Source organism: Bubalus kerabau, chromosome 6 (genome assembly GCF_029407905.1).
Source record: "Bubalus kerabau isolate K-KA32 ecotype Philippines breed swamp buffalo chromosome 6, PCC_UOA_SB_1v2, whole genome shotgun sequence".
Classification (NCBI taxonomy): Eukaryota; Metazoa; Chordata; class Mammalia; order Artiodactyla; family Bovidae; genus Bubalus; species Bubalus kerabau.
The window spans coordinates 98,335,698-98,361,551 of record NC_073629.1 but is presented as its reverse complement, the minus strand read 5'-3'; the positions used below and the strand labels follow the sequence as shown (position 1 = coordinate 98,361,551).

Below are 25,854 nucleotides of genomic sequence, written 5' to 3'. Positions count from 1 at the left end.
TTTCCCCTTCCTGAAAATGTTCTGACTAACCCTGATAGTTTAGAATGTATATTATGGAAGTAGGTCTGGGAGGATCTTTCTATTGTTAAATTCTAATCTTGTTATCCTAAAATGTAAATTGTGGGAGTGGGTCTGGTAAAATTTTCACAAACTCCAGACATTCTTTTGATTCATTGTAATAACTAATTAAAAGGTATATAATTCCATTGCTAACACTAGCAAGGGGTGGGGGGGGCACTCTCTATCCTCCTTCTGATAACTGTGCCAGAAGCTTTCTCTATCTCTTTTATACTTTAATAAAACTTTATTACACAAAAGCTCTGAGTGATCAAGCCTTGTCTCTGGCTCCAGATTGAATTCTTCTCCTCTGAAGGCCAAGAATCCCGGCATCTTTCATGGTTCAGCAACAACCTTTCAAGGGTTAACATACAGTACAATAGGCAAATGTCAAAAACTATTAAAGCTGATAGGTATTATGGGATTTCATCATTCCATCCTTTCTACTTTTAGTATAGTTTTAATTTTCATATCAGTAAGGTTAGGACATAACAAAAAGTTGCAAAACTGATAAGAAAATAAAAGAAAAAGGAGCCCAAAGCTCACCAGAGAGGTCAGGGATAAAGACTCTCGTGAAGTCATCAGAAGACAGGTTAAAAACAAAAGACAGGTAAAACATGAAGCCAAGTGCTTGGAGAATATCATATAAGGAGAGAGTAGAAACTAAGTAAAAAGAGACCATAGAAGTAAAGCCAGAAGAATGCCAATATTTAAAGACAGGACGGACAAACATGAATTTGAGAAAGATACCAAAAAGTAGAATATCAGTGACAAGAGAAGAGACTTAACAGCAAAATTGAATCAGGGAAATCAAGGCAAGAAAGATTCCAGATAATAATAATCATCAAGTACCCTTCTTAGAGTTCCTAAATTTCAAATCAAAGAGAAAAATAATTATGTTTAACAAAATTTCAGCATGATGAGAGAAATAATTATCTTCATATTTTCTGAGATGTACAGTTTACCAGATACTGAACAAGATGTTCAAAAAAATTAGAAGCCATTTACCCACTAGCACCTGGTGGCTCAAATGGTAAAGAATCTGCCTGCAATGTAGGAGATCTGGGTTTGATCCCTGCGTAGGAAAGATCTCCTGGAGAAGGATTTCCAAGGGTAGAAATGAACCACCCCTATTTCTATCTGTATGTCCAGATTCTAGCATGGTGACAAGTTGCAATGTTTCTATATTGCCAGATTCCCAATGGGGTGCAAACCCCATGGAAGGGACAGCTGACACTGATGAGGCTCAATATCGTTGATGTTTTGAGCCACAGTTATACATTAGACCAATCTGGTAATTCCTAATCCCTTTCTGATTACAAAGATAAGTAACAGAGCTTTTCACTTCATATTCAGAACTTGAATAACTTCTCCCCAATATACTTTGCATTGATGTTCCCACAAATAACTGGACCTTTTTATAGTTGGTTCCTAGCACTTTGAGGAACTTACTGCTAACCACAACCTTGAAAATGTTGCTTTCAAATAATTGATTTACATACTATGTACAATAAAAACACAAAAGCAAATATATATTTTAAGCTACTATTACTTTAATCTTCTATTATTTACTCTCTTGACTTGATGTTAAAGCTGAAACTCCAATACTTTGGCCACCTCATGCGAAGAGCTGACTCATTTGAAGAGACCCTGATGCTGGGAAAGAATGAGGGCAGGAGGAGAAGGGGACAACAGAGGATGAGATGATTGGATGGCATCACCGACTCAATGGACATGGCTTTGGGTGAACTCCGGGAGTTGGTGATGGACAGGGAGCCTGGCGTGCTGCGGTTCATGGGGTTGCAACGAGTCGGACATGACTGAGCGACTGAACTGAACTGAACTGACTTACAACACGATGAGGTTAAAGACAGATTTTTGTATGCAGGGCAGAATCCCACTTAACACAAATCATAATCCTTACATCATTAACAACCCATAACATCTTAGTCAATAAAAAGTTCAAATAACTCTTTTTGTTATTTACAGATCAAACCCAGAAAAAGGAAAGAGTCCCCATCTCTGCAGCACATGTATTTTTTTTTTATTATTGCTTCCGGGTATATTCCGAAATTCTAAAAAAAGTAGGAAAAAAAAAAAAGGCCTCACCTTGAGATTTATCAAGTTCTTATTAGACCCTCTTTGACTTTTATCTAACTCAGGATTAAACATCATAATTCTAAAATCTCTCAGAATCAGGAATTAAGAGTTAAAAACTTACATTCAAGCTGTGCAACCACATCTCCAGGGTCCACTGCTTCAGGGAACACCTATGAGAGAAGGCAGAGAGAAGCAGGATGGAGAAGAGAAAGTAAAAGGAAGACATATATGAGACAGTCTTTGTGCTTTCCTCCTCTTTACCAGAATATTCCTTTCCCAACCAAAGAAACTTTTGACATTATTGAGAATTGTCACTTCTCTGTTTCCCATGATCACCATGCAAGATTTTACCAACAAAAAAAAATTACAGCTGGCTCTGATTCCCTCTCCAATTTCATCTGCTAGCAGTCCTCTCTTTGTTACCATGGTCATATTTGCCTTCTTGCTGTTCCTCCTGCTCAGTAAGCTTATCCCCAAGAAGACACCTTTATATTTGCTGTTCCTCTGCTTAGAATGCTGCTACCCTAGACATTTAAATACTACCTCATAATTCAGACTCAATTTCAATGTTATTGCCTTCTCTGACCACCATCTTCAAAACAGACAATCCTCTTAATCCCTCTGTTCCCTTACCCTCCCTTTATTCTCTTCATGACAGCTCAGTTCAGTTTAGTCACTGTCGTGTTCAACTCTTTGCACCCCCATGGACTGCAGCATGCCAAGCCTCCCTGTCCATCACCAACTTCCAGAGTTTACTCAAACTCATGTCCTTTGAGTCAGTGATGCCATTCAACCATCTCATCCTCTGTCGTCCCCTTCTCCTCCCGCCTTCAATCTTTCCCAGCATCAGGATCTTTTCAAATGAGTCAGTTCTTCGCATCAGGTGGCCAAAGTATTGGAGTTTCAGCTTCAACATCAATCCTTCCAATGAATATTCAGGACTGATTTCCTTTAGGATGGACTGGTTGGATCTCGCAGTCCAAGGGACTCTCAAGAGTCTTCTCCGACACCACAGTTCATGACACTCACCATCTAAAAGTGTATTACTCATGCATTTACTTGATTACTGTTTGTTTTTCCTATTATAATGAAAGCTCCAAGAGGGGAAAATGTTTGTCTTATTTATTCAGTGCCTAGAATAGTACATAGAACAGAGCTGGTACTCAGTATTTATTCCTGGAGAAGAGAAAGGAAAATAAGAAAGGAAGTAAGGAGGAAGGTAAGAAAGGGAAGGAAAGAAAGAGGGAAGTAGGAAAGGAAACAAAGGTGAGGAATACAATTGGTAATAATTAATCAAAAGCATCAGATTTAAGGGGAAAAAAAAAAAAAAGGAGATCTAAAGAAAGAAGCACCACAAGACAGCCATAAGTAAAATATGACCTATTCTTCCCTATTAAAATCTCCCCTTTCTAAGATAAGTATTTATAATTCAAGGTGCTATTTTTTACATAAGGACCACTAAGACAATTTTAGAAGTAGACTGATACATCAAGAAAAAGAGGTAACTGACTCAGTGTATAATATAAGGAATATTTATTTTCAAGCTTCCAGATTTAAGTCATAAATCTTTTCAATTAAAGTGCATATTCAAATTTTGGAACCACTTTAATTTTTTAATTTGTTAACCTTTGATAGAATATTTGAACTCACCTTTTCAAACACCATTCTGGCATTGAAGACCAATGGAAAATTGGCTGGGACACATTGTGTCTTTTTGTATTGGCCAAACACACAGATGCTAAGATAGATGTCCTCCTTGTCTTTCAGCACCACTCCTGGGCAAGTTACCTGAAAGAAATTAGAGAGATGAATGTGACTGCTGCATGAATTCCCTAAACTATCATATTAAAATAACTTACCAAACCTTACATAAAAACACTAGTCTGCTAAGCTAATAAAAACGTGCACAGGTTAAAAAAAGAGAGATTCTAGTGTTTACAGAGTTAAATGAAATGCCTTTATAACTTCCATCCCTCTGAGAAATCTATGATTTTCCACTTGGTTACTTGTGCGACATTTGAAGCTCTATGTACTGGCTCTTGGGACAGACACTAATAGTTTTAAACAGTTAGCCTTAGGCTTCCACTTTATGTAGAATGCTGACATAAACTTATTCAGCATCATTTAATCACAAAGGATAAAGATTCAGCAGAAATAAAGCACTATACTAGAAGACAAGAAAATACCAAAACAAAGCACAAATCTGACCTGTAGTGCCCTAAGTCACAGCCCATATACACCCTCATCAAAAGAAATATGACAAACTTCCAAAGCAAGTGAATTGTATAGTTTCCAGCCTGTGAAATATTTTTTAAATATAAAACTGTACTTAACTAGTCTCAGGATTGACAAAATGATGTAGGGCTTCTAAAACATACACAGCAAGATCTTTCCAGTTTCTGCCATATTTCATTGCCAGTGATCAACTATCCTTAGTAGAATATAGAAGACTGTCTAAGATTTGAATCCAATTTATCACATAACTATATTACTCAATATCTCCTAAAACTACAGAGTATATGTGTTATTATTTCCTGAACACACACATGGATTTCTTGCCACATTATCTGGATTACTACTCCATTCTATCTCCTCTTCACCTACGTCTATCTCCCAAGGCTTTCATTAACTGACGTCTCAATACACAAAACTTCTCTTGATTTTCCAATTATCACTACTGAATTCACTCTAATTCAAACATTTGTTGTGAATTTATTATATTCAAGTAAATAAGTCGTAGCTTCTCATAGCATTTCACAATTCTTTTAAGGCCCTAATTATTGTCTCCCTGCACGTCAATCAAATAGGTACACCCCACCTCTTTAACTGGAGAAAGCAATGGCGACCCACTCCAGTACTCTTGCCTGGAAAATCCCATGAATGGAGGAGCCTGGTGAGCTGCAGTCCATGGGGTCACTAAGATTCGGACACAACTGAGTGACTTCACTTTCACTTTTCACTTTCATGCATTGGAGAAGGAAATGGCAACCCACTCCAGTGTTCTTGTCTGGAAAATCCCAGGGCCGGGGGAGCCTGGTGGGCTGCCGTCTATGGGGTCACACAGAGTCATACGCAACTGAAGCGACTTAGCAGCAGCAGCCGCAGCAGCACGTCTTTAACTTGACTATAAACTCCTGAGAACAGAAACTCTAATTTCCTCATCAATGTATCCAAATACTCAGACTCTCAGTATTAAAAAGCAGCTTAGAAATAATCTAGTAAAGCTTCAAATTTTTTATGTAGGGAAACAGTTCAGTTCAGTCGCTCAGTCGTGTCCGACTCTTTGCGACCCCATGAATCACAGCACGCCAGGCCTCCCTGTCCATCACCAACTCCCGGAGTTCACCCAGACTCACGTCCATCGAGTCAGTGATGCCATCCAGCCATCTCATCCTCTGTCGTGCCCTTCTAGACCCCCAATAAAGACAAGGTAATTTACTACTTAAAGTCACACAATAAATGAGTCACTTCATGTCCCTTTGTATATAGCAGCTAAAATTATTTTCTATGCCAGTTACTTTGAGTCTATCTACCTCTTATTCTATTTTGTACTTTTGTCCTAATAATTCACTGCTGCTACTGCTAAGTCACTTCAGTCGTGTCCGACTCTGTGTGACCCCATAGACATCAGCCCGCCAGGCTCTCCTGCCCCTGGGATTCTCCAGGCAAGAACACTGGAGTGGGTTGCCATTTCCTTCTCCAATGCATGAAAGAGAAAAAGTGAAAGTGAAGTCGCTCAGTCGTGTCCGACTCTTCACGACCCCATGGACTGCAGCCTACCAGGCTCCTCCGCCCATGGGATTTTCCAGGCAAGAGAACTGGAGTGGGGTGCCATAAAATCAATCAAGGTCCTCAGAAATTTCACTCTGTCTGAAAGCTTCATTTTCTACTGCCTCATTTAAACCAAACCTGTTAGAGTCCTTCTACATATCTGCTATGCTTACAGATGTGACTGCTCCAAATTGAGATGATGGTTAGTATAAAACACAAGATTTTGAAGATTTTTGAAGACTTGTTCTAAAATATTTTAAGGAATTTTTACCAAAAAAAGTGTAAAATATCTCATTAACAACTTTTATATTAACTACATGTTGAAAGGATAATACTTTGATATACTGAATTAAGTAAAATTATTATAAAGTTAATTTATCATTTATAATTTATGACTTACTTAGTGCAACTAGTTTATACTGCACAGTACAGCTCTAATTATCCTCACTGGAAACTGCTGAGTGTTTTCCCAATTTGTTGTATATGTAAGAAGACATGACATTTTTTCTTATCTACAATTCTACAAATTCTGCCATTCTTTAAAGGAATACCATGGAACATTCCAAAAAGAAGGCATTAAAAGAAGGTTTAAAGACAATCCTATGGAACAAACAGAAAATAAATAGCAAACTGGTTGACTTAAAACAGTCATATGGATAATTATTGCTTTTGTTTTTGTTGTTCAGTTCCTAAGTCATTTCCACCTCTTTGCAACATCATGGACTGTAGCATACCAGGCTTCTCTGTCCTCCACCATCTCCTGGAATTTGCTCAAATTCATGTCTGTTGAGTTGATGATACTATCTAACCATCTCATCTTCTGCTGATCCCTTCTCTTCCTGCCCTCAATCTTTCCCAGCATCAGAGTCTTTTCCAATGAGTCAGCTCCTTGCATCAGGTGGCCAAAAGACTGGAGCTTCAGCTTCAGCATCAGTCTTTCCAAAGGATAGTCAGGGTTGATTTCATTTAGGATTGACTGGTTTGATCTCCTTGCAGTCCAAGGGACTCTCAAGAGTCTTCTCCAGCATCACAACTCAAAAGCATCAAGTCTTTGGTGCCCAGCCTTCTTTATGGTCCAGTTCCACATCTGTACATGACTACTGGAAAAACCATAGCTTTCACTATACTGACCTTCGTCAGCAAAGCAGTGTCTGTGCTTTTTAATATGCTATCTAGGTTTGTCATAGCTTTTCTCCCAAGGAGCAAGCATATTTTAGTTTCACGGCCACAGTCGCTATCCGCAGTGATTTTGGAGCCCAAGAAAACAAAATCTGTCACTGCTTTTACTTTTTTCCCTTCTATTTGCCATAAAGTGATGGGACTGGATGGTCTGATCCTAGTTTCTTGAATGCTGAGTTTCAAGCTAGCTTTTTCGCTCTCCCGTTTCACTCTCAAGAAGTGTTTTAGTTCATCATCACTTTCTGCCATCAGAGTGGTGTATCTGAGGTTGCTGATATTTCCCCCAGCAATCTTGATTCCAGTTTGTGATTTATCCAGTCCAGAATTCCGCATGATAAACTCTGCATAGAATTTAAATTAACAGCCTTCCTGTATATTATCACTCCTTTCCCAATTTTGAACCAGTCAATTGTTCCATGTCTGGTTCTAACTTGCTTTTTGACCCACATAGATGTTTTTCAGGAGACATCTCTTAAAGAACTTTCCAGTTTGTTATGATCCACACAGTCAAAGGCTTTAGCTCAATCAATAAAGCAGATGCTTTTTCTGGAACTCTGCTGCTTTCTCCATATAAATGTTGGCGAATTATAATTTATATAGGACAACAAGTTTATCCTTGTTCTTAGGGGATTTACACTGAAATATTTAGTGGTAAAGTGTCTGAATGAAACTTCCTTTCAAATATCTCATCACTATATTTATATTTCCATATCTCTACTTATATCATAGAGAGAGAGAAATAAATCAGATGTGAAACAATCAGACCCTCTGTAAAACAGTAAGAATGTCAACAAAAACTGTCAAAATCAACTCTTTAGAGGTCTGGAAATTAACGAGAGGTTTGCAACAATCTAAAGAGCATTTATTCAAGAAAAACAGTTGACATACTTTATTCCCAATGTCCTCCACTCAGGTCTACTATACGCTTGAAAACCAAGATTCTTATGAAAACTAGCAGCCCTACTGTCATTGTAGGAATTTAAACTGCAGATTTAAAGCTACCCCAAAGGCCCATGCCTAAAGAACTGTCATTATTTGACCTGTCGGACAGTACTCTGGAAACCCCCATTCACAGGGCTTCTCTTTATTTGACCTGAATCAGAACTTGGTTACAACAAACATCCTTTACCTGCAAGGCATCTGTAAAGAACAATAAGCAGCTATTATTTAACATCATGGATGCTTGAAATTGGAGCAAAAAATTAGTGATCAAAACATTTAAAAGGCAAAGCTGGATAACTGTGTGTGTGTGTGTGTGTGTGTTGTCTGTGTGTCTGTGTGTGTGTATGTGCTAGGCAGGGTGTCTTTGACAAGCTATGATATTCTTGGCAATTGAGAAGAACATGCACATGTGCGGGGATGTGTATGCATCTAGAAATTACCTAAGGAAACCCTAATCTCTCACCTCTGACTGATCTGAGGCTTTGAAATGTTGAAAGTGAAGACTAAGACAGAGTTGAAAACCGCGTGCATGGCATAGAAAGCATGTCCCAACATGCAACAGAGATACTGAGCAAAGGCTGGGGGACTTACTGGTTCAAGGCATTTAAAGAAGTATAAATCCTGTTATTAAAGGGCCATAAAGCTAACTAAGCAGAGACTTCAATGATGACACTCAACAGAGATTTTACAGAATACAGACTTTAGCTCAGGAAAGTAACTAAACAAACAAAAAACAACGGCAAAAATAAACTCTGAGAGATAGAGGGGGTCTTATTAACACAGTGCCACATTATATTATTTAAAATATCTAGTTTTCAACAAAATTTATGACATGTAAAGAAACAAGAGAATGACCTATACATGAAGACAGTCAACAGAAAGTGTCCTTGAGGAAGCCCAGAAGTTGGGCTTACTAAACAAAAGCTTTAAATCATCTGTTATAAATATGCACAAAGGACTAAAGAAAACCTTACCTCAAGATCTAAAGCAAAGTATGGTGGTGTGGCGATGATGTCTCATCAAATAAGGAATATCAATAGATAGCTAGAAATTACTTTAAAAAATAGAAATTTTAGAGTTGAAATACATAATAAATGAAAAATTCACTAGAGAATCTCAAGAACAGATATATGCTGGCAGAAGAAAGAATAAATGAACCTGAAAAGTAGTCAATTGAGATTATCCAGCCTGAGGTACAGAAAGAGAAAAGAAAAATGAATAGTCTCTGAGACCTGTGGGAAACCATAAGGCACAGTACCATAGATACAGTGGGGCCCCTAAAATAGAAGACAAATAGCCAGAAAGAACAGTTGCTGAAATAATGGGTGAAAACTTCTGAAAGTTAAAGAAAAACAATCTATATATTCAATCCAACAAACTCTAATAACTCCAGTCACACACATCATAATCAGATTTTTCAAACACAAAGATGAAGAATCTTGAAAGAAGCAAAGGGAAAATGTTTCAGTAGGTACTAGAAAGCCTCAGTAGTAATAACAGCTGATTTCTCACGAGAAACATGAAGCAGAAGAAGGTGGAATGACGTATTCAAATCACTAAAAGACGACATTTGATAGTTCAATATCCAGGACATTCTCCTTCACAAAAGATGGAAAATTAAGGCTTTTCTTAAACAAAAAGATAATTTATCGTGAGAACTTCCCTACAAGAATTACTAAAGAAAATCCTTCAAGTTAAAATGAAAGGACACCAGCTAAAATGTACAGGAAAAACTAAACACCAGTAAGGGAACTACACAGGTAAACCTAAGACAATATAATTGCATTTTTCTCTCATTTATCCATTCTTATTTAAAATAAAATTGAATAAAGCAACAATGACTAAATTATGTTGAAGAGTGTATATGTATAAAGATGTTCTGCATGATAATGAAATTATAAAGAACAGGAGAGGGAACAAACTAATAAAAGCAAAGGTTTTATGCATTATTCAAATTAAATTGGTATTAATCCATACTATATTGTTAAAAATTAAAATATTAACTGTGAACCCCAGAACAACCAGTAAGAAAATAACTCAAAAAATACAGTAATAGAAACAAGGGAATTAAAATGGTACACTAGATAATAGTTAACACAAAAGAAGTCCCTAATGTAGAGAATCTAGAAACAAAAAAAGCATTAATACAGAAAAGACAGAAAACAAATAGCAAAATGACAAAGGTAAAGCCCACCTTATCTTACATTAAAGGTAAACTGATGAAACACTCTAATCAAAAGGTAGAGTCTAGCAAAATGGACTAAAAACTATAATCCAGATTTCCCTGGTGGCTTGGTGGTAAAGAATCCACCTGCCAATGCAGGAGACATGGGTTTGACCCCTGGTCTGAGAAGATTCCACACGCCATGGAACAACCATGCACCACAAGTACTGAGCCTGTGCTCTAGAGCCCAGGAGCCACAACCACCGCGCCCACATGCTGCAACTACTGACGTCTACACGCGCTAGAACCCGTGCTCTGCAATGAAACCCCATGTACCATAACTAGAGAGGCGCTCCTGCTCGCCACAACTAGAGAAAAGCTCGTACAGCAGTGGAGACCGAGCACAGCCAAAAAATAAACTAAACTTTTACAAAATATGTTAAAAAAAAATTACAATCCAACCCTGTGTTGAAAACAAGAGACTCACTTTAAATTCAAAGACACAAATGGGTTGATAAATAAAAGAGTGGAAAAAATAACCTATGCATTATAAATGACATAACAATTAAAAACATAGGCAATAATTAAACTTTAAGAAGACATAACAACATAAAGATATATGTACTTAACAACCCCAAAATACATGATGGAAAAACCAAAAGGCATCTTTCTAAAGAACATTAACAAATGGCCAAAAAGCACATGAAAACATGTTCAACATCATTAGTCACTAAGGAAATATAAATCAAAATCACAATGAGATTTCGCTTCATACTCACTAGGATGGCTATAAATAAAAAGATGGACAAAACAAGCGTCAGGGAGGGTGTCAAAAAATTGGAACCCTTATACTGTGCTGATAGAAAAGTAAAATGGTGTAGTCACTATGGTAAGATTTTTGTAGTTCCTCAAGAAAAGTAAACAGTTACCACAAGAACCAGCAACTTGCTAGGTATACGCCCAGGAGTAATGAAAACATACATCCACACAATAATATGTACAAGAGTATAACAGCATTATTTGTAATAGCCAAAACGTGGATACAACCCAAATGTCAACCAACTGATGGATAAGCTAAATGTGGTATATCCATACAATAGAATATGATTTGGCCATAAAAAGGAATAAAGCACTTATAAGATACTGATATATACCATGACATGGATGAATCTTAAAAACATTATGCTAAGCGAAAGCCGTCAGACACAGAAGTCCACATATTATATAATTCCACTTATAAAAATGTTCATTATAGGCAAATCCATAGATCTAGAAATTAGCTTAGTGGTAGGCAGGGGTTGGAGGAGAGGGAGATGAAATTATGAAATTTCTTTATGGGGTAATGAAAATGTTCTGGAACTAGCAGTGATTATTGCACAACTTCGTGAATATATGAAAATTTACTGAACTGTATACTTTAAAATTGTGGATTTTATGATATGTGAATTATTTCTCAAATTTTTAAAAGATTCAGGATTAAACTAAAATTATAGAAAAAGATATACCATACATTCACTAATCATAAGAAAGCTAGGGTAGCTATTTTAATATGATATAAAGTAGATTTTAGAGAAAGATTACCAAGGTTAAAGTGGAACACTTCATATTAATTAAAATTTTGATTTATGAAAAGATATAGAAAATTAAATTGTATGTACCTAAATAATACAATAATAAATAATACACTGGAAACAGTGTCAGACTTTATTTTGGGGGGCTCCAAAATCACTGCAGATGGTGACTGCAGCCATGAAATGAAAAGATGCTTACTCCTTGGAAGGAAAGTTATCACCAACCTAGATAGCATATTCAAAAGCAAAGACATTATTTTGCCAACAAAGGTCCGTCTAGTCAAGGCTATGGTTTTTCCAGTGATCATGTATGGATGTGAGAGTTGGACTGTGAAGAAAACTGAGCGCCGAAGAATTGATGCTTTTGAACTGTGGTGTTGGAGAAGACTCTTGAGAGTCCCTTGGACTGCAGGAGATCCAACCAGTCCATTCTAAAGGAGATCAGTCCTGCGTGTTCTTTGGAAGGAATGATGCTAAGGCTGAAACTCCAGTACTTTGGCCACCTCATGCAAAAAGTTGACTCACTGGAAAAGACTCTGATGCTGAGAGGGATTGGGGGCAGGAGGAAAAGGGAATGACAGAGGATGAGATGGCTGGATGGCATCACTGACTCGATGGACGTGAGTCTGAGTGAACTCCGGGAGATGGTGATGGACAGGGAGGCCTGGCGTGCTGCGATTCATGGGGTCGCAAAGAGTCGGACACAACTGAGTAACTGAACTGAACTGAACTGAAATAATACAATGTCAAAGTAATGAAGCAAAAAATTATATAACTGAATTTTGACACTTCCCAGTAACTGATATAAAAAGAAGAAAAAAATCATAAAGGGTATAGAGGACATAGACAACAGCATTCAAGTAATTTGACATAACTGACATTTACATAATACTCTATACAACAGAAGGATATACCGTTTTTTACAAGTACACATGAAAACATGCAATAAGATGGATGATATGAGCCATAAAACAAGTCTCAATAAACATAAAAGGATATAGGTTCAATATGCAAAAAATCAATTTTATTTCTATATATTAGAAACAAAATTTTAGAAAATTTAACACCATTTATAATATCATTAAAATCTAAGGCATGTACTACTTAGGTACAAATTTAATAAAACATGTGTAAGACATGTATTCTGAAAACTACAAACATTACTGAAAGAATATGAAAGAAAATTAAAGAAATTTACACAATCTGAAAATAATGTTAAATATTTAGAATCTTTCATCTAATAAGGGGAGAAAATCTGATAAAAAACAAAAATTATGAAATCAAAATAGGTAAAAATGTAATTATTTGGCATATGTTTAAAAAGAGACACTAAATGAAAAATCCTAGAATATGTAGTCAATGAAGTTAAAAATCTTAATAGAGAAGATTTAAAATTTTAATAATAATACTACAGAATTATCTCAAAACAAGAGGATATAAAAATAAATATTAGAACTGATTCAAATGTATTCTTTTTAATGGCTGAGTAATACTCCATTGTGTATATGTACCACTGCTTTCTTATCCATTCATCTGCTGATGGGCATCTAGGTTGCTTCCATGTCCTGGCTATTATAAACAGTGCTGCGATGAACATTGGGGTACATGTGTCTCTTTCAATTCTGGTTTCCTCAGTGTGTATGCCCAGCAGTGGGATTGCTAGATCATAAGTCAGTTCTATTTCCAGTTTTTTAAGGAATCTCCACACTGTTCTCCATAGTGGCTGTACTAGTTTGCATTCCCACCAACAGTGTAAGAGGGTTCCCTTTTCTCCACACCCTCTCCAGCATTTATTGCTTGTAGACTTTTGGATAGCAGCCATTCTGACTGGTGTGAAATGGTACCGCATAGTGGTTTTGATTTGCATTTCTCTGATAATGAGTGATGTTGAGCATCTTTTCATGTGTTTGTTAGCCATCTGTATGCCTTCTTTGGAGAAATGTCTATTTAGTTCTTTGGCCCATTTTTTGATTAGGTCATTTATTTTTCTGGAATTGAGCTGTAGGAGCTGCTTGTATATTTTTGAGATTAGTTGTTTGTCTGTTGCTTCATTTGCTATTATTTTCTCCCATTCTGAAGGCTGTCTTTTCACCTTGCTTATAGTTTCCTTTGCTGTGAAGAAGCTTTTAAGTTTAATTAGGTCCCATTTGTTTATTTTTGCTTTTATTTGAATCAGTTCTAATGAGGTGGATAAAACTGGAGCCTATTATACAGAGTGAAGTAAGCCAGAAAGAAAAACACCAATACAGTATACTAACGCATATATATGGAATTTAGAAAGATGGTAACAATAACCCTGTATACGAGACAGCAAAAGAGACACTGATGTATAGAACAGTCTTTTGGACTCTGTGGGAGAAGGAGAGGGTGGGATGATTTGGGAGAATGGCATTGAAATATGCATAATATCATATGTGAAACGAGTCGCCAGTCCAGGTTCGATGCACGATACTGGATGCTTGGGGCTGGTGCACTGGGATGACCCAGAGGGATGGTATGGGGAGGGAGGAGGGAGGAGGGTTCAGGATGGGGAACACATATATACCTGTGGCAGATTCATTTTGATATATGGCAAAACCAATACAATATTGTAAATTTAAATAAAATAAAATTTTAAAAAATATATTAAAAAAATTAAAAAGAGGGTATTTGACTATAAAATAAATAAATAAATAAATATTATACCAAAAAGTACTTAAGAAAGAAAATATAAAAGTTCCAGTATATGTCTAATTGTACTGTCAGCAGAAAAGAGAGAACAGCATAAAAACAATATTGATAGATATAAAAGCTAAGAATTTCCCAGAACAGCAGAAATCCATAAATTCTCAGATCAAAGTACAAACTCAGTGCAAAACAGAATATAAATGAATATATAATTCTATACATCATAGTGTACTAGAATGCATCAAGGATAAAGTGAAAATACCTTATCATAGTGAAGATTTTAATATAAAGACTGAAGATTTTATTACCTCCATTACAGTCTGATACAGGTTATATGCAGACAAAAAATTTAATGTAGACTTAAAGATATTTCAGAGAAAATAAACGATCTGATAATGGCAGATAGAACCCTACATCCAACAAATAAATTAATATATCATTTTCAAGTAAATACAGAACACTTGCAATAATTGGATTATTTATAAATATACACATAATAATTGGAAAACAATACATTGGAAATTGCAACAAAAACAATCAGTATCACCCAAATTTCATTCAATACTCACAATGCAATTAAATTAAAATACATTAGGACTTTGCCGTTGGTCCAGTGGTTAAGAATCTGCCTTCCAAGGCAGGCGACACAGGTTCAATGCCTGGTCTGGGAAGATCCACATGGGGCAGGGCAACTAAACCCATGAGCCACAACTACTGAGCCAGTGCTCTAGAGCCTGTATGCGGCAACTACTGAAGTCATCTGCAACAAGAGAAGCCACCAAGACGAGAAGCCTGTGCACCACAACTAGAGAGCAGCTCCCACTCGTCACAACTAGAGAAAGCCTGCACACAACAATGAAGACCAGCATAGCCAGAAACAATTAAATAAATGAATGACTTAAAAAAAAACACACAATAAAAGACAGGATGTATGTGTATGTGCGTGTGCATGCATGGAGAGGGTGGGAAGAGGGAAGGGAAGGAAGAAAAAGACACATATAAATCCTATATATCTTGTAATTTAAACAAACTCTTAAAATAGCTCATAAGCCAAAGTAAATAGTATAAAATAAATTTTATAAAAATTATAAAATATTCAATATTTTCCTGGAGGAGGAAACGGCAAACAATTCCAGTATTTTTGCCAGAAAAAAATCCCATGGACAGAGGAGCCTGGTGGTGTGCTACAATCCATGGGGTGGCAAAGAGTTGAACACAACTGAGCAACTGAACAACGCAACATTAGACTTAGGGAAAACCATTCAATATAATTCAAGCTCAGAATATTTTTAAAATTATGGGGAATTCCGTGGTAGTCCAGTGGTTAGGACTCTACACTCTCACTTCCAAGGTCCCTGGTTCGATCCCTGGTAGGGAACTAAGATTCCACATCACATAACCCAAACAGTGTGGGGGAAAAAATTAGAAATAGAAGGGAACTTTCTTAACTTAATAAATAAAATCCTACATCCAATATTATATTAGGTTGAAATATATGAAATTGTCATTGCCTTTTAAAGTCAAAAACTAGTCCACTGACAACATTTTTGTAAGATTCAATCTAATACTGGTGACTTCAGCATAACTTAAATAAAATGACAAGTATATGTACTGTTATTCCCACTACTTAACAATGTACTAGTCAAGACATAAGTAAGAAAAAGATTGTACAGAAGTCAAAACTGGCTTTATCTGTAAACATGATTTTCCACATAGAAAATCCAAATAACTTATATGAGATTTCAGCAATGTTGCTGAATTCAAAATATGCAAGGACATGTACAGAAATGTTCATAGGAGCCCAATTCATAATATTACAAAATTGGGAAAAAATGAAAATGTCATCAACAATAGAATTGACATAGAGAAAAGGAATAGTCTTCCAAGTTCAGTTCAGTTCAGTAGCTCAGTTGCAGTCGTGTCCAACTCTTTGCGATCCAACGGACTGCAGCACGCCAGGCTTCCCTGACCATCATCAACTCCTGGAACTTGTTCAAACTCATGTCCATCGAGTCAGTGATGCCATCCAACATTCTCATCCTCTGTTGTCCCCTTCTCCTCCCACCTTCAATCTTTTCCACTATCAGGGTCTTTTCCAATGAGTCAGTTTTTCGCATCAGGTGGCCAAAGTATTAGAGCTTCAGCTTCAGCATCAGTCCTTCCAATGACTAATTTCCTTCAGAATGGACTGGTTTGATCTCCTTGCAGTCCAACACTCTTGCAAGAGTCTTCTCCAACACCAAGTTAAAAGCACCAATTCTTAGGCACTCAGCTTTCTTTACAATCCAACTCACACTTATACATGACTACCGAAAGAAACATAGCTTTGACTAGACAGACCTTTGTCACCAAAGTAACGTCTTTGCTTTTTAATATGCTGTCTAGGTTGGTCATAGCTTTTCTACCAATGAGCAAGCATCCTTTAATTTCATGATGTAGTCACCATCTGCAGTGATTTTGGAGCCCAAGAAAATAAAGTATCTCACTGTTTCCATTGTTTCTCCATCTATTTGCCATGAAATGATGGGAGAGGATGTCATGATCTTAGTTTTCTGAATGTTGAGTTTCAAGCCAACTTTTTTGCTCTCCTCTTTCACTTTCATCAAGAGGCTCTTTAGTCCTTTTTTGCTTTCTGCCATGAGGGTGGTGTCATCTGCATATTTGAAGTTACAGATATTTCTCTTTGTAATCTTGATTCCAGCTTCTACTTCAGTCAGCCTGGCATTTTGCAAGATGTACTCTGCATATAAGTTTAAAAAGCAGCATAACAATATACAGCCTTGATGTACTCCTTTCCCAATTTGGAACCAGTCCATTACTCTATGTCCAGTTCTAACTGTTGCTTCTTGACCTGCATACAGATTTCCCAGGAGGCAGGTAAGGTGATCTGGTATTCCCCACGCTTGAAGAATTTTGCACAGTTTGTTGTGACAAGCACAGACAAAGGCTTTGGTGTAGTCAATAATGCAGAAGTAGATGTCTTTTCTGGAACTCTCTTGCTTTTTGTATGATGCAATGGATGTTGGCAATTTGATCTCTGGTGTCCTTGTCTTTTCTAAATCCAGCTTCACAGTTCATGTACTATTGAAGCCTCACTTGCAGAATTTTGAGCATTACTTTGCTATTGTGTGAGATGAATGCAGTTGTGCAGTAGTTTGAGCATCTGGAACTCTCTTGCTTTTTCTATGATGCAATGGATGTTGGCAATTTGATCTCTGGTTCCCCTGTCTTTTCTAAATCCAGCTTCACAGTTCATGCACCATCGAAGCCTCGCTTGGAGAATTTTGAGCATTACTCGGTATTGTGTGAGATGCGTGCAGTTGTACAACAGCTTGAGCATTCTTGGGCATTGCCCTTCTTTGGGATGGGAATGATAACTGACCTTTTCCAGTCCTGTGGCCACTGCTGACTCTTCCAAATTTGCTGGCATACTGAGTGCAGCACTTTCACAGCATCATTTTTTTAGGATTTGAAATAACTGGAATTCCCTCACCTCCACTAGTTTTGCTGGTAGTGATGGTTCCTAAGGTCCACTTAACTTCACATTGCAGAATGTCTGTCTCTAGGTGAGAGATCACACCACTGTGATTATTTGGGTCATTAAGATCTTTTTTGTATAGTTCTTCAGTGTATTCTTGGACCTCTTCTTAACATCTTCTGCTTCTGATAGGTCTGTACCAATTCTGTCCTTTACTGTGTCCATCTTTGCATGAAATATTCCCTTGGTGTCTCTTAATTTTTTTGAGGAGATTTGTAGTCTTTCCCATTCTATTGTTTTCCTCTATTTGTTTGCACTGATCACTGAGGAAGGCTTTCTTATATCTTCTTACTACTCTTTGGAGCACTACATTCAGACGGGTGTATCATTCCTTTTCTCCTTTGCCTTTAGCTTCTCTTCTTTTCTAAGCTATTTGTAAGGCCTCCTTAGACAACCATTTTGTCTTTTTGCATTTCTTTTTTTTGGGAATAGTCTTGATCACTGCCTCCTGTACAATGTCATGAACCTCTGTCCATATTTCGTCAGGTACACTATCAGATCGAATCCTATGAATTTATTTGTCACTTCCACTGTATAATCATTGAGTTAGACAAGGCTGCTGGTCCATGTGATCAGATTGGTTAGTTTCCTGTGATTGTAGTTTTCATTCTGCATGCCCTCTGTTGGAGAAGGATAAGAGGCTTATAGAAGCTTCTCGATAGGAGAGACTGACTGAGGGGGAAACTGAGTCTTGTTCTGATGGGCAGGGCTATGCTCAATTCAGTTCAGTTCAGTCACTCAGTTGTGTCCGACTCTTTGCGACATCGTGAATCGCAGCACGCCAGGCCTCCCTGTCTATCACCACCTCCCGGAGTTCACTCAAACTCACGGCCATCGAGTCGGTGATGCCATCCAGCCATCTCATCCTTTGTCATCCCCTTCTCCTCCTACCCCCAATCCCTCCCAGCATCACAGTCTTTTCCAATGAGTCAACTCTTTGCATGAGGTGGCCAAAGTCCTGGAGTTTCAGCTTTAGCATCATTCCTTCCAAAGAACACCCAGGACTGATCTCCTTTAGAATGGACTGGTTGGATCTCCTTGTAGTCCAAGGGACTCTCAAGAGTCTTCTCCAACACCACAGTTCAGAAGCATCAATTCTTCGGCGCTCAGCTTTCTTCACAGTCCAACTGTCACATCCATACATGACCACTGGAAAAACCATAGCCTTGACTAGATGGACCTTTGTTGGCAAAACAATGTCTCTGCTTTTTAATATGCTGTCTAGGATGGTCATAACTTTCCTTCCAAGGAGTAAGCATCTTTCAATTTCATGGCTACGATCACCATCTTCAGTGATTTTGGAGCCCTGAAAAATAAAGTCAGCCACTGTTTCCACTGTTTCTCCATCTATTTCCCAGGAAGTGATGGGACTGGATGTCATGATCTTAGTTTTCTGAATGTTGAGCTTTAAGCCAACTTTTTCTCTCTCCTCTTTCACTTTCATCAAGAGGCTCTTTAGTTCTTCTTCACTTTCTGCCATAAGAATGGTGTCATCTGCATGTCTGAGGTTATTGATATTTCTCCTGGCAATCTTGATTCCAGCTTGTGCTTCCTCCAGCCCAGTGTTTCTCATGATGTACTCTGCATATAAGTTAAATAAGCAGGGTGACAATATACAGCCTCAACATACTCCTTTTCCTATTTGGAACCAGTCTGTTGTTCCATATCAACTCAATTTAAGCAGAGCTGCCAGTGATGCTATGATTTTCTGAAAAAGTAAACTCTTAACAGAGTTCCAAACAAAACAAAGTACACTCTTTCCTCACTTTAGATGGTAATTGCATCACTGGAAAAGTCACTGTACTTAAAACTTTTACACACACACACATACACACACACAAAAGGTCTGTCTTTATACATAAAACAGAGTTAGATTCTTAATCTCTAATCATAAACAGGCTTTCATATATATGTATAGATATATATTCAAGGGAATATTCAAGTCATGCAGAATACCAGACAATCAACACCAATAGAAACTCCCCCCTACACACACACACTGCAACCACTATGACAAACAAAGGTAGCCAACAAATTTCTTAGAATGATCCCTAGGGCATAGTACCAGCCCTTGAGAACAACAGATTCACGGACACCAAGATATGTATGAATATTCTCACTGCAATGTTATCTGTAATACTCAAAAAGAGGAACACTGGTACTTAAAATTAAAAGTCCATCAATAGGTGAATAAGAATTAAATCTCTCATGCAAACATACAGCATTATGCAACAATCAGGGCTTCCTAGGTAGTTCAGTGGTAAAGAATCTGCCTGCCAATGCAGGAGATGCGGGTTCTATCCCTGCGTTGGGAAGATCCCCTGGAGAAGGAAATGGCAATCCACTCTAGTATTCTTGCCTGGGAAATCCCATGGAGAGAGGAGCCTAGTGGGCTATAGTCCATGGAATCACAAAAACGTCAGGCGTGACTTAGCAACTAAACAACAACAACAAAATGTAACAATTAAGGAAATGAACTAGATTTGCAAGAATGAACACTTGGCGACACATTTTACAATCAGTGAAGTGGGAAAATAGATTTGCAAAAGGACACCTACAGTATTTCCTGCAGTCTATGGGGTCGCAAAGAGTCAGACACAACTTGGTGACTGAACAAGAACCTACAGTATTATACCATTTGTGTAAGATTTTAAAACAGAACAATAGTATACAGATTATGTAGGCATACACAAATATGTAGCAACTGTAAAAAACCTAAATGAAAAGAATACAGTCCGACTTCAGGATACTGATTACATTACCTTTAGGAAGGGAGGGAGGAAAACTGGACTCAGAAAGAGGTGCAAAGGGCCTTAAACTAGATCTGTAACATTTTCTTAAAAACAAAAATCTTCAGGAAATGTAAAATGAGCGTTTGTTAAATCAGGGTGGGGAAAGATTACAGAATTTGGATTTTCTTTTTCTGTAAGTCTGAAGTACTTTATAGGCAAAGTTTTAAAAAGTCTGTATTCCAGGGAAACACCAACTGCAGCATAACTGAGTAAGGAAACCAGATAACCATCACAGACAATCTGATGAATAGTGACAGAAAAGGACTTAGATCTTTTTGCTTCAATGCTGTCAATAATTTCAGTGAGGTAACACGGTGAGGTAAATATAGAGAAGAAAAAATGGGAATTATATAATACTGACTAACTCCAAACTTGACACTATTCAGGCAAAGCAAATTGGCTGGTTTTACTGCCCAGGCATTGGGCTTTACTCTTATACCTCCAATTTCTTCTGTCTATATTCCAAAAAAAAAAAAAAAAAATCTCATGGAAACTGCACTACTGAATAAGAAGAAGGTAGAGAGAAGCAGCGGTAAATATACTTTTATATATCACATTTGTTTCAAATATCAAAAGTGTAAGTGATAGGAAATATAATTTTTGGCTGCTCTTTAAAATTGAGTTATTTGGCATATTATATCATTCTCCCAAGATTCTTTGAGAAAAGTCACACTTTCTTTCCCAGCGATATATTTTCTCTCAAATCTTGGTTCTGTTGAGCAACTCAAAATATTGTGTTATGCACCAAAACCTTTCCTGTTTACTCATTTTTGCTCTCATGTGATCATAGTATCAAAGATGAGCTTGCCACAAATACAAGACTGCAACAAAACATAAACATGGAAAGGGGAGAAGAAAATGAAGTGCCACATTTTCAATAAGCAAGTAGAAATTAAACACCTAATTTCCAGTTTAGAAGAGCAAATTAAATGTCACCACAATGGGAAAAAAAATCAGACAATAACATGGGATATTCTGTATCTGAGTCTGGTCTCCTTAACATAATGTGCATAAAAAGACCTTTTCAGGAATGAATGTGCCTAGTAGCTTTATCCAAGACAGTCACAACCTGGTAACAATCCAAATAATCAACAATAAAGAGAAGGCATAAACATGCTGTGGTGTACAACAAAATCTGGTGTGAACCATATGATAGAAATCTGGTGTGAACCATATATATACATGATATATATAACCATATAACCATATGATAGCTACTACACAATATAAAGGAATAACTACTGATAAGCAAAGCAACATGGATGAGTCTCAAAAATACAATGAGCAAGAGAAGCCCACAGAAAATAGTATACACTATATAGCTCATTTAATATGAAGCTCGAGTACTGGCAAACTAATCTGTAGTGAGTGACAGAAATCAGAGTAAGTGTTCCCTTTGTGCAGGGCTTAAAAGAAGGAACAACGGAATTTACTGGGGTGCTGCAAGAGTTCTAAACCTTGATCTGAATAATGGTTATATAAAAGTGTATGAATTTATCTAAATCCACAAAAGAAAAGACATTGTGGAAATGAAAAAGTAGAACTGCTTTATATCAAAATGAACTAAAATGATCTAATAACCAAATGCCACATGTAAACTCTGACTGGATCCTGCTTTGGAAAAGCAAACTATACAAGTCATTTCTGTGACAATGAAGAAAACCTGAAAATGGACTAGATACTAAGAAAGCATCGATAATTATCATAGCTGTGATAATAGTATTGAGGTTATGTAGAACAATGTCCTTATTTTTAGAACACATATACTAAAGTATTTAGGAGTCTCATAGCAACAATTCTGTCATATTTTAGCAAAAAAAATTATTATACATATACAAATGTACAGATATATCAAACTAATGAACACGGTCATGGGATATAGTTATTCATTGTACTATTCTCTCAACAACTCTGTATGTTTGAAAAATGTCAGTAAAAAATTGAGGGGGAAAAGAAGATGTCAACTTTTTTAGATCTTGAGTGATCTTCAGGATACATTATAGAAAGTATAAAAGCAAAGTGCAGAGTAGCTTATGTAATAAGCTATCTATCATGAAGGAAAGAAAGGAAAGTAAAAAATATATACGGGAAGGGGCAGTGTACTGTGTGTGTGTATCTAATGAGATTATATTACAAAAGGAAATACTAGAAGAATCAATAAAAATGGTTTCTTATAGCAGATGAAAATAGATGGAAGATATGTTTGAATAGGGCTGGAAGTGAGACTTCTCAGAATGTATCATTTTATACAGTTTTGACTTTTAACCCATAAATGTAAAGAATTGAATTAAATTGAAAAAAAAAATGAAATTGAAAAGACATTAAAAATATCTTTGCTCATATAATTCCTCTATTCAATCAAAGCCGAATCAAGCTTGTTTAACCTATACGATTATTAACAGTTTTTATATATATATTTTTTGCTCCTTCTGAGCATCAGAGTAATTTAATGGGGCTTTTGCTGGTCAGAAATCTTAGCCTGTTGCTGCAGATCTGCCCCTAAAAATAGTCATGCTACTTTCTCATCTGTAAAAAAAAATAATAATAATAATCCAATGAAAGTTAAGATTTCTTAGAACTGTAAAATTCTTGATTCAAATGTTTGTTGAAAAAAACCAGGAATGTTTCCACATGCATAATTTCTTAAGCCACAATGAACAACAAAGTTCCACTGTATTTCACTTTCCCTCCACTTTCCCTCTGATAATACTGGAGAGAAAGGCTGGTGAAATAACTTTTCTCTCTTCAACCCCTTCAAGCAGTAGTCAGTTACCACAAAGCACTGATACTTCTCTAAGCAAGACTGGATTGGCCAAGGAAGGGACGCAACAGCCAGCCCATCAGGCAGCTGCTCTCCGCAGGCTGCAACACTCCATTGGTCAGCACAGGAGGAAGCAGCCAGAAACAAAGTCTAGAGAGGCTGAACTCCAGAGTTTTACTAACTGCCAAGCAGTTCAGGAAGCTTTGTGTATTCTTTTGCCAAATGAATCCTCCTTTACAAAAAGGCAGCTGTGGGATTAGAAAAGCATCTGAAACCAAAACTACAGTTTCTGACATTGCAAGGAATAAAATCTCTGCAGCCTTAAACATAAAACAAGGGAGCCAGAAACTTTGTTCTTCACCCCTGCCTCACACTCTGCCCTACCTGGCCTTCCTTTCTTTAAGACCCAGCAAAAGATGTAAGACAGTCTTGTGACTTCCCTGGAGGTTTCAGGGGCTGTGCCTCAGTGGCCTCACTGTAATGTGAGGAAGAACAGACAGGAAAGCAGGGGATGCTTTCGGAGAGGTTGGGGGGCGGGGGCCTGGATGGCAGGGTGTGCAGGAAGGAAGGGGAGTTACTGGCTACGTAAAGTATTAAAACACACCATATATCCCTCACCCATACACACACACACACACACACACACACACACAGTTTTGCTGGGAGATGAAAGAGCTGAGAAATAAAAGGACTTAAAGAAGTAGAAAAAGAAAAAAAAAGGATTGAAGGAGGAGGAATTGTTTCCAAACTGCTTACAGGTCTAAAACAGAGGTATAGAAAGACTTTTGGGTGGATTTCCTCTAGAAGAGAGAAGCTGGGCTTTCGTCTTAAGAGGAGAAGGGAGGGTTCTGTAAAGAATGAGGGGGAAGGAGATCAAAACCCCTTGGAAGGTCCTATGAGATTGTTCAGAGGGATGACGTTTGCTCAGAGCTTGGAAAGGTCCAGGGCCCTTCTCTTGAGGAAGGACACGGGAGTTCTCTGCCTCAGCTGGATTTCCACAGCAAGGTCGGGGACAGGACCCTCTTTGGCATCTCTTCCGTAGGGTTGCGGGTAGTCTCCAGCAAGTTGAGAGAATGAGTAGTTTCCTCTTAACGTTGGTGCCTTTCTTGGAGTGAAGGGAAGGATAAGGGATCCCTCTCAATATTGGGAGAGTTTGGGGACTGCAGGAACCTGAAACAGTTTCTGAGGGGTGGCCCTAGGGTGGCGGGGCGGGAGGCGGGGGGAGATGGCAAGCTGCCGCGCGCAAGGATGACACACTTCGGTTGTGGAGTGCGGGGATTCTACTTTGGAGATTTGAGAGGAAAGGCCCCTTCACTAATCAGAAGCTTGCTAAACAGTTTCGAAGGAATCCACCAGCACTGATTTGAGAAGAAATCCATCCCCCAGTCCCCGCCCCTAAGACTGGGGAGAACTCAGGTCAGTAATAATCTCTCACGAAAAGAACAGGAGCAGATAAGAAGAATTTTTAAAAGAAACCCCTACCCCCTACCCCAATCCACTGGAAAGTTAAGCACGCGGAGAGCAGGACTTTAAAAAGTGGTTTAGAAAGGATTTGAAGAAACTCGAACTGGAAGCTGAGAGGAAGTTAGGGGAGCTGAGGGGTGGGGATCAGAACTCTGTGTGGCTGGAGTGGGAGGGCACTCATGATTTTTGAGGCTGAGGAAGACCCAAGTGACACGGGGTCAGGGCTCCACAGGGATGACTCGGAGGGTGGAGGAAGTTTCTAGGTGAACCGGGGTTCTCGGAAGTAAACGCAGGCGGCGTCCCGAGTAAATTCCCGAGGCTCAGGACAGCCGGGCGGCGGCGATGGGGCCGCGACCAGTACTCACAGAGCGGATCTCCAGCGCCAGGGCGCATTGCAGCGCCTTCACCTTCGGCATCCGGGCGGGGTTGGGGCGGCGGGGACAGACCCCGGCCGCGGACCCGAGGGAGGCGAGGAGACGCAGGGCGGGGCTGGGACGGGGAGGAGACGAGGTGGCGGCGGCGGTGACGGCTGTGGCCCCCAGGCCGGGGCCCGCGGTCCAGCCTGGGTCCCGCCCGAGCAGCAGCGGTGCGCGGGGCGCGGACTCGTTGTCATAGCAGCTGGGAGGGGCGGGGCCGGAAGAGAAGCCCGACGGGAACGCGCCGGAGCCGCCTCTGGAGTACGATGGCCTGGGGGAGGGGCTTGGCGAACGCCGGGAGGGGCAGGGCCGCGCGAGGAGGCGGGGCCGCCGAAGAGGCAGGGTGGGCGGGGCAGTTCGTCTGTGACGTCAAACTATGAGCCCAAACCCAGAGGAGGAAGAGAATAGCTGTATTAATAGCACAGTATGCAG

General features: G+C 38.5%; 1 protein-coding gene across 4 annotated transcripts in view; it reads right to left on the bottom strand.

Annotated features, from left to right (window-relative positions):
* SPATA6 (spermatogenesis associated 6) overlaps positions 1–25,645 on the bottom strand; it is a 160,172-nt gene extending 134,527 nt beyond the window's left edge. For all 4 annotated transcript variants that reach the window (XM_055585959.1, XM_055585960.1, XM_055585961.1 and 1 more), the window contains exons 1-3: positions 25,372–25,645; positions 3,808–3,945; positions 2,279–2,327 (exon numbers count right to left, since the gene is read on the bottom strand). In XM_055585959.1, the coding sequence (XP_055441934.1) occupies positions 2,279–2,327; positions 3,808–3,945; positions 25,372–25,422 (238 nt within the window). In that variant the 5' untranslated portion in view covers positions 25,423–25,645. The remainder of the gene's footprint in view (positions 1–2,278; positions 2,328–3,807; positions 3,946–25,371) is intronic.
* Positions 25,646–25,854: the final 209 nt, after the last annotated feature.